The sequence below is a fragment of the Gracilinanus agilis genome, chromosome 1 (assembly GCF_016433145.1).
Source record: "Gracilinanus agilis isolate LMUSP501 chromosome 1, AgileGrace, whole genome shotgun sequence".
NCBI lineage: Eukaryota > Metazoa > Chordata > Mammalia > Didelphimorphia > Didelphidae > Gracilinanus > Gracilinanus agilis.
The window spans coordinates 665,593,720-665,603,475 of NC_058130.1; the positions used below are offsets into that span (position 1 = coordinate 665,593,720).

The 9,756-nt window shown below is 37.8% G+C and overlaps 1 protein-coding gene across 1 annotated transcript in view; it reads left to right on the plus strand.

Annotated features, from left to right (window-relative positions):
- COLEC10 (collectin subfamily member 10) overlaps nucleotides 1-6,184 on the plus strand; it is a 68,361-nt gene extending 62,177 nt beyond the window's left edge. The window contains exon 7 of the mRNA XM_044668906.1: nucleotides 5,989-6,184. Within this exon, the coding sequence (XP_044524841.1) occupies nucleotides 5,989-6,082 (94 nt within the window). The 3' untranslated portion in view covers nucleotides 6,083-6,184. The remainder of the gene's footprint in view (nucleotides 1-5,988) is intronic.
- Nucleotides 6,185-9,756: the final 3,572 nt, after the last annotated feature.

Here is a 9,756-nt window from a genome sequence, read left to right on the forward strand (position 1 = left end):
GCATTGATTTTGTTCCTGTTCTTATATCTGCCTCTGGGAAATGGGAGGATATGAGAAGGGGATACGTGATAGCATGGCATGGAAATAGGCAAACTAAGACATTGTTGGTGACAGCTATGAATTTGTACCACCATTATGGAAAATAATTTAGAATTCAAAATAGTGATTAAAATGTCCATACCTTTCAACTCACAAATAGTACTTTTAGAAATATACCCTGGAGGTTGGCAATTGGGGGGCTCAGTGGATTGAAAGCCTGGCCCAGAGATAGGAGGTCCTAGGTTCAAATCTGGCTGCAGATACTTCCTAGCTGTATGACCCTGGGCAAGTCACTTAACCCCCATTGCCTAGCCATAACTGCTCTTCTGTCTTGGAATCAATATGCAGTATTGATTCCAAAATGGAAGGTAAGGGTTTAATTTTTTAAAAAAAGGAAAAAAAGAAATATACCCAGGAAGGTCAAAGTAAAGACAAAAGATCCCATATATACCAAAATGTTCTTGACAGCACTTTGGGGCTATACAATATTTGGAGAATAGCAAAATAAATTATGTTCTGAATGTAGTAGAATATTAATGCCAGTGTAAAAAATAACAAATAAGATAAATTAAAAGCATCAGGAAAATGTATAAAACCTCATACAGAGTCAAGGATGTAGAACCAATAAAAGAATATAGGAACAGCTAAGTGACTCAGTGGATAGAAAGTAAGCCTGGAGATGGGAAGTCCTGAGTTTGAATCTAGCCTCAGACTCTTCCTATCCTTACAAACCTGGACAAGTTACTTAACCCCAATTGCCTAGCCCTTACCACTCTTTTGCCTTAGAACCAACACTTAGTGTTAATCCTAAGGCAGAAGGTAAAAGTTTAAAAAAAAGAAAAGAAAAAAAAGGGAACAATAGATACAACAACTTCAGTGATGTAAACAAGAAGAAAAACTAAATGTTATATAATAATAATGAATAATCCTGATCCTAGAGAAGAAATGAGGAAAAGCATTTATCTTCCATTCCCTGTAGAACTGGGTGGAGGAAGGGGAAGGAAGGGATACATCTGATACAGAATGCTGCATGTGTTGGGAGATGTGATTGCCGTAATAGTTGGCTTTACTTAACTTTTTTTTTCCCCCTTCTTTTTACAAGGGAAGGATTTCTATGGAGGGGTGTGGGTTTATTCATGGGTAACTGATATAAAAACACAAGTCATTAATAATAAATAAAATATAGGTAAGAGTCAACAGTAAGAAACAGACTTACTAGTATTCGCTCAACAGTTTTATTTCAGAACAATATAAGGAGGCATTCTGAAGACATAAAAAGAAGTGGACAATTCAGTCTGGAGACATCAGTTCAAGCCCAAATTTCATTATTGATTAGTCATGTGACCATGAAAAAGTCAATAGCCTCTTTCTGCATTGTTCTCTCCATCTATTAAATGGGAATTTTTGACTCAATTTCATTGAATTTGGGGCAACTCATCCAGACAAACTATCCATGCCAGTTCATGAGATTTTTATTCTATCATGTCAATATGCTTTGGTGTACAAGTATAGTCAATAGTGATAAACATTTATTAAGCACTTACTACTATGAGTTTGGCACTGTACTAAGCACTGAAGGATACAAATACCCCCCCCCAAAAAAAAGATAGTCCTTGCCCTCAGAGAGTTTTTAATCTAACAGGGGAAACAAAGCATAAAAGGAAGCTAAAGGGGATAAGAGACATAATCAACAGTAGATTCCTCAGTCAGAGGAATCTCAAGATAGTGCAAAACAGATTAGAAATAGGATTTCTGAGTTGAGATCTCTCTTTACATGGCAATTTGGAATTTTTTGGCACTACTGTCTAATCAAAGAAGCAGAGGGCGATGATAAGGTAGAGTATCAAAGCTGATTTAAAAAAGTTTTTTTTTTTTTTACAAGATAATGAGGTTATCCCAAGATTAACTTCTTGGGTCGTAGTAGAGTCAGAGACATCCCAAGGTAGGAAAACCAAGTGAGATATAAAGAGGCATAAGCCTAATGGTCAGAAAAGTAAAATAAATAACAAAAAAACTCTGGCACAAGCTAAACCCATGCCATGGTCAAGAGTTCATTTTGTCAGTCATCAAGTTAGGGAAATGTTAGCAGAACTCTATTAAAAGTGACCAAGGATTTGATAAATGGTCAAAGGAAGGAAAAAGGAATTTTCAGGACACTAAACAAAATCAGGCTAATCCATCAGAATGGCATGTCTGATCATCTTAGCCTAGAGATATCTGGCAATAAGGACAGAAGTTTTTAAAAAAGAAATCAATGATCATCATGAAGTAAAGACTGTATAGCAGTGATGGGCAAACAACAACCCACCTGCAACCTTATTTTTTAATCACCTGCCAGCTCAGCATAGTTATTTTTTTATATTTTTTAAATAAATAATATATATTTTTTAATTTTAAACCGTTAACTTCTGTGTATTGACTTATAGGTGGAAGATTGGCAAGGGTAGGCAATGGGGGTCAAGTGACTTGCCCAGGGTCACACAGCTGGGAAGTGTCTGAGGCCAGATTTGAACCTAGGACCTCCTGTCTCTAGGCCTGGCTCTCAATCCACTGAGCTACCCAGCTGCCCCCAATAATATTTTATTTTGAAATATAAAAAGTTTAAAGTTTTATTTTTTGAAAAATATAAATTAAATATTCTTAGCTCTCAGACCATGTTAAAACAGGCAGCAGGCCAGACCTGATCCTTGCTAAAGATAATAAAAAAGGTATCTTTTCTGTAAAAGACTTTGTTATCTGGAACATGGAGTATATACACAGATGGTTACTTCTGATTATTACTCCAACATTGAAAAACGAGTAATCAGAGATTTAGAGATTGAAGGGATCATTTCTACCCAAATCCTTTCATTACTGATATGGAAACTGAGGCTCAGAGGTGTTAGGTAACTTGCCCAAGATCAAACAATCAAATAATCAATCAATGATCATTCCTTTTTTCATTTTTACTATGTCCCAGACACTATGTTAAGTGCTAACGGAGCAAAGAAAATTTGAAAATGATCTCTGTCTTCTTGGCGATCTCTCCCATGGTGATCTTTCAATCATCATCTTTGTAGATGATTCCCAGATCCATTTATTCCACCTGAGTCTCTTTCCTGAACTTCAGAACAGGTAAAGGAATTTACATCCTAAAAAGTGAGATACCATACACTGATTTGCGTATATCCAAGATAAATACAACATAGATAAACAGTAACCCCAGTGGGGAAAATAGGAGCAGTTTAGGGAGGGTAGGTGGACAGAATAGGGAAGACTTCCTAGAAAAAGTGATATTTGAACTGGAAAAAACCAAGGATTCCAAAAACTAGAGGATGAAGAGTGTTCTAGAATGAGCAGCCATTACAAAGGGGCAGAGATGAGAATTGGAGTTTCATTTGTAAGGAACAGCAATTAACCATATGTCTGCCCCATAGAACCTGAGCAGAGAAGTAAAATGAGTGTGAGATTAAAATGATAGGAAGAAGGCAGGTGGTGAAGATATTAAAATGCCAAAGAGAAGTCTTTATATTTGATCCTAAGGGTAAACAGAGCCAGTGGAGTTTATTGTGTGCAGGTGGGGGAGATTATATGATCAGATGAACTTTAGCAAAAATCCCTTTGGCTGCCTGAAGGGAGGATGGATTGGAGAGCGGAGGACCTTGAGGCAGTTGCATTAGTTCACATGAGAGTGATGAAGATCTGAACCAGGAAGGTGGTTCTGTAAGAGGAAAGAAGGTGATATATAAGAACTGTTGTGGAAAGAGGAAAAAAATAAACAAGTTTTGGAAGTGGATTGAATATATGGAGTGAGGAAGAGTGAGGAGTCAAAGATGACATAAAGGTTGTGAACCTGAGTGACTAGAAGGAAAATGGTACCCTTAACTGCAATAGGAAAGTCAAAAAAGGGATGAGTTTAGAGAAAAAGAGAACATGTTTTGTTTTGGTCTTGTTAAATTTTACAGAATATCCAATTTGAAATGTCCAATAGGCAGTTGGAAATGTACAACTGAGCTCAGGGAAGAGACTCGAGCTGAATAAATAGATCTGGGAGTTGTCTACATAGAGGCAATGATTAAACCAATGGGACAGATCACCAAGTGAGAGGGTATACCAGGACGAAGTCTTGGTGGATATTTACAATTAATGGATTGTGGATGAAGGTCCAGAAAAGAAAACCAGTCAGACAAGTAAGAGAAGAGCCAGAAAGAGTGAAGTTGTAAAAACTATGAAAGAGTGACTATCCAAGAGAAGAATATAGTCAATAGTGTAAAGTGCTGTGAAGAGGATGAGGCCTGAGGCCAGGTGGTTAGATCCGGTAATTAAGGAATTATGAGAATCTTTGGAGAGAATAGTTGCAGTGTATTGAGGCCAGAAAACAGATTTCAATTAAGAAGACAGTGGGAAGAGAAGAAATGAAGGTACCAATTGTAGAAGGCTTCCCCCCACCCAATGGATTTAGTTAAGAAGGAAATGACAGATATAGACTGAGAGTTGTCAGGATATCTTCTATCTATCAGGTAGGATCTAATGAGGTTTTTTAAAATGTTGATGGAGATCCAGTCATATTCTTAGGTATCAGAAAAGAAAATAATACACAGGGAAGACTGGAAACGATCATGATAAGATTGTAGTGAGCAGTCTATTGGAGAAGAGCAGAAGAAAAGAGAACAAAAGTACAAATACAAGGTTAGACTTGGCAGGGAGATGAGTTACCTCTTTATTAGAGATTAGAGTAAAAGAGGAGACATAGAGGCATGATGGCAGGTGGGTGTGAGTTTTCTAAGAACGGCCTCAATTTTTTCAGTGAACTTGTAGGTGAGGTGTTCAACTGAGAGAATATGGGGAAGTAATTGTGTTAGAGGTATGTGGAGAAAAGAGGAGCTCTGAAAAAGACACCATAGTGAGTAGGCTATCACTGAAGGAAGAATAAAAAGATGGCCTTGCTACAGTGAGTACCCAATTAAGATTAGATAACATGAATTGAAGTGGAGCCAATAAGTAGAGTTTGGTGACATCTTTCAGCTATTAACAGCACATGAATATAACAGAGGAAGCAGATGGTTGGGAATATTATAGGGATTGGCCTTACCAAGATGTGTAAGCAAGCAATAGAAAAAGGGGGCAAGGGACTGAATAGTAAAAGACAATTTGAAATGAAACTTGTCTCATAGATAGTAAATGAGAGGTGCAGGCTTCCTACTCTGTCACATTACTTCTGAGAAAAGAGACTACTCCCCAAAAGTGTATTTACTGGCATAATGCCTTAATGGAGGTCCTACCACCCAGGTCAAGTCTTATCACTTCCAACCTCATTAGACCCTCTCCAGTCTCTCCCTTCTCTAATCTATTCTCCACACAGAAGTCAAAATCACCACCTGAAGTCAAAGATTCTCCTGACATAGCACCCTTGCTCAAATACTTTCAGTAACTCCTTATTATCTCTAGAATAAAATATGAATTCAACTTAGCATTTGAAATTCTCCATAGATAAAGTAGATAGCACAGTGAATAGAGTACCAGACTTGGATTTGAGAGAATCTGGGTTCAAAAAAAATTTTTTAAACCCTTACTTTCTGTCTTGGAGTCAATACTGTGCACTGACTCCAACACAGAAGAGTAGTAATGGCTAGGCAATGGGGGTCAAGTGACTTGCCCAGGGGCACACAGCTAGGAAGTATCTGAGGTCAGATTTGAACCCAGGACCTCCTGCCTGTGAGCCTGGCTCTCAATCCACTAAGCCACCTAGCCGCCCCTCTGGGTTCAAATTTTATCTCAGACACTTCCTAGCTATGTGACCCTAGGCAATTCACTTAACCCTGATTGCTTAACCCTTGCTGCTTTTCCCTCTTAGAATTGACACTAAAACAGAAGGTAAGAGTTTTTTAAATAAATAAAGTTCTCCATAATCTGGTTCCAGTCTTCTTTTCCAGCCTTTAAAATAGTTTTCTTTTGTTTAATATTTTGCAGAGGTAAAGCAAGAACTGAAATTGCAAAGCATTTCTCCTCAACACCAGGGATATACTCCATCCATCTCTATCATTTTAGTCCCTTGAAGAAGTAGCATCAATTTAAAGTCATTACTACAAAGAAAATACTCCAATAAATTCCATCCAAATGATATCTAGGCTTACTCCTTGTTTGCTAGTCTCAGTGTCATTCTGTTGCTGAGCTGAGTCCAGTCGACATCTCAGGGCCATGAATGAGACATCTCATGGGCTAGACTTCCAGCAAACATTGGTTTGAACTACTGTTTCTACACCCCAGGAAGCTCATTTTTCCAACCTAAAAAGTTCACAAGGTCATAGCTACCTCCAATGCTCCTTCAGCTCAGAGCAGGAAAGAAGAAACAGAAAAGATAGAAAAACAACACCAATATATGCTCATGGCCAAATGTTTGCCATAGTTGGGGAGAGTGGGCCTTCTTCTCCCACCAGGAGGCTTACAGTAGCCCTTTATCATGAAATATATCTCAAAAACTTTTTTCCTTTTTTATGCATCTTGTACTCTATCCAAACTAGTCTGTTATTTCCCAAACTCAGTGCTCTATGTCTAACCTCTGGGCATTGTAAAGAGTTCCCACTTTAGCCTAGAATTAATCCATATATCCCTTAAAAATCATGGAATTATGCACTAGTTACCCCAGAATGCCTTTCTTATACCCCCCCATTTATCATTGCTCTCTCCTTCCTCTAAGAACCTTGTGTATATCTTGTTTCTATTGTTGTATCTACTCAGTAAAATATAAGCTCCTTGAGAAGAGGGGATATTTTTTAATTTTATTTCTATATCTTTGGCCTTGTACATGGCAGGTGCTTCATAAATGCTCGTTGAATTGAAATAAATGTTTGTTAGATTACACACAGACAGTGGTAACTTTTGGAAGGCCTTGATAATACCGCATCAAATAATCAACAACATTTCCACCTTCTCATTGTGTTTGGGAAGTCACTCTGTAGGTCTTCTCATTTCAGGGCCTCACAAAGACAGTGGCAGGTGGTAAATGCCCTACCGAAATCATACAAGTGAGGAACCCAAGTACTTTCTTGTCACAGAGCAGATAATTTTATTTAGCAGTTCTTGTGAACTGACCAATTTATGGCCCTGGGAATTATATTGCTATAGAGCTATTGCCCTCCCTCAGACATGAGGCAATATGTGAGTACTTGGCCCTTTCAGTTATAAAATCCAACCCCCATTCTCCTTCCTAACTGGTGAGATCTTCATGTGATCTACTCTTCCAGTTCTTGAATCAGAATGAAATCAGTATCAAGGACATGCTATACTACTCTTCTAGTCCACTCATCAACCTTGCAAATTTCCAATAGAAACTACCCCTCACTGGCCCCCACTTTCCTAGAAAAAAATTAATTGAAACTAAAGTATATTAAAATATAAGTTCTTTGAGGCTAAGAATTGTCTTTGTTCTCTTATGTGTGTACTCAACAATTAGCCCAGGTCTTGGTGCTTAGTCAATGTCTAACATATACTTTTTCTTTCTTTCATTCATTCATTCATTTGTACATTTGGAAGATGAAATTCTTCATGGAAAATTGTTTTTCATAGGTTTTTTTTTGGTTCTTCACCAATGAGTTCATGCTATTGTTCCATCATTTCAATTATGTCCCACTCTTTGTGATACCATTTGGGGATTTCTTGGCAAAAATACTGGAGTAGTTTGCCATTTCCTTCTCCAGCTCACTTTACAGATGGCTTCATAAATAAAGTTAAGTGACTTGCCCAAGGTCACATATCTAATAAATGTTGGAGGTAAGATTTGAACTCAGGTATTCCTGACTGCAAGACCAGTACTCTATCCACTATGCCACCAAGCTGTATCCTTAACTCAATAAATATCTCCATAATAATTGTTACTCTTGTTGTTTGGTCATTTCAGTCATGTCCAACTCTTTTTCTTCTCTTTTTCAACCCTTACTTTCTGTCTTAGTTAGTCTAAGACAGAAGGGAAAGGCAAACTATGTGACTTGCCCAGGGTCACAGAACTAGGAAATGTCTGATGCCAGATTTGAACTCAGGTTTTCCTGATTCCAGGCAAAGCTCTGTATCTACTGTGCCACCTAGCTGCTCTCTATTTGGAATCTTCTTGGCAAAGAAAATGAAGTGGTCTCCCACTGCCTTCTCCAGCTCATTTTACATCTGAGAAAATTAAGGCAAATAGGGTTGTGTCTCAGAGCTAGTAGGCATCTGAATGTTAATTGTTATAGTCCATATTACAGAAAATACTAGAAATATCAGGCTTTAAACCATAAGCATACTGGATGGTTAAATGGTTTACATACTAGCAAAGCTCATAAAATTTGGCATTTGATTTCCATATGGCCGATTTGAGCAATTTCTCTCACATTCAAGGTATAAAATAAAATTGGTTTTGATTCACCCCATTCTTTGATGAGCATCATTTGAGGATTCCAACATGGTTGAAAAGTCCAGTGGCACAAATGTTGTAAACATGGCTCATGTTTTCCTTTATTGTGCCATTTCTCTGGCCCTGGTCATTTAGGCATGACTAGTTAAGGCAAGAGAACTCAGTGGAGGTTAAAGGTGATCTGATGGGTAAACAGTAAGAAGAAACTCAAAATTTCAGCTGTGATTTTGCTTCCATTTTGCTTTATGGTCTCCAGTGAGTCATTTAATTTCTCTGAATACTTCTAAAGCCAACATCCATAAATACAATTGTGTGGGGAAGAAGAAAAATGGGACCACCTAAATTATACTGCTCTAAAGCACTTCCAGGGATGCTGGATAGCCTTAAAACCAGAGAGCAGTTTATACATTCCTCAAAGAGGGAAGAAATGTTCCGACATTTAGGAAATTGAGATCACTATTGCATTCTGTCTTTTCAAGAAGACAAGGAAAATGAAGTCTGAGAATGGGAAATAATACTAATACTGATAAAAGAGCTTTACAGGGAAACTTGTGGAAGCCCAAACACTGCACACAATATAAGTACGCTCACTGGGAAGGCTGAGGAATAACCGATGAGAAATAAGTGTGCCCTGGTGTAGACAGGAAAGATTATGCAATTTGGACTTTTGGCTCCCAGCTTTTGTGATTTAGGGAGCAAAATGTGAAAGGAAAATAAAAGAGTACAATCACCTTTCTGAGGGCACATTTTGTGCTCTCAGGGAAAAATATAAATGAGTGTATTGCCAAGAGGAAGGGAGAGCTGTCTTTCCACTTGGGATTCTGAATGTGTTCAGCTCCCTCTGCTGTGGAAATACAAGTCTGAACAACACAAAACTTGATCAAATTATTGCTGGGAAGTTTTAACTGAAAGGCAGAGCTTTTTCAGAGACAGACTGAAGTAGTAGAAAGAGACCTTGCTTTAGCATCCGGAAGACCTAGGTTGAATTTCTGAATGCCACATACTAACCAGGTGACAGAGAATGAGTCATTTAATTCTTCAGTGACCCCTATAACTCTGGGAAACTGAAGTTGCAAATAAATTGAAAGTGGAATGAACTGGAAAACCCTATAGAAGAAGGAGATCTTATACCAGGGGTCCACTATGTCAATGAAATCATAGATCTGTACCTCAAACTAACAAACAGTTCTTGACTGGAAATAGCTTTAGAAGTTTTTCTTTGATTTGATCAAGGAAAGATATCAAATATTTTTAAGTAATGGTTCCAAGACATTTTCAATCTGTAGTCCATTTTGTTCAGGTTAAATTAATTTAAATTCTTAATTTTAATGCCTTCTTTCCATTGATATCTT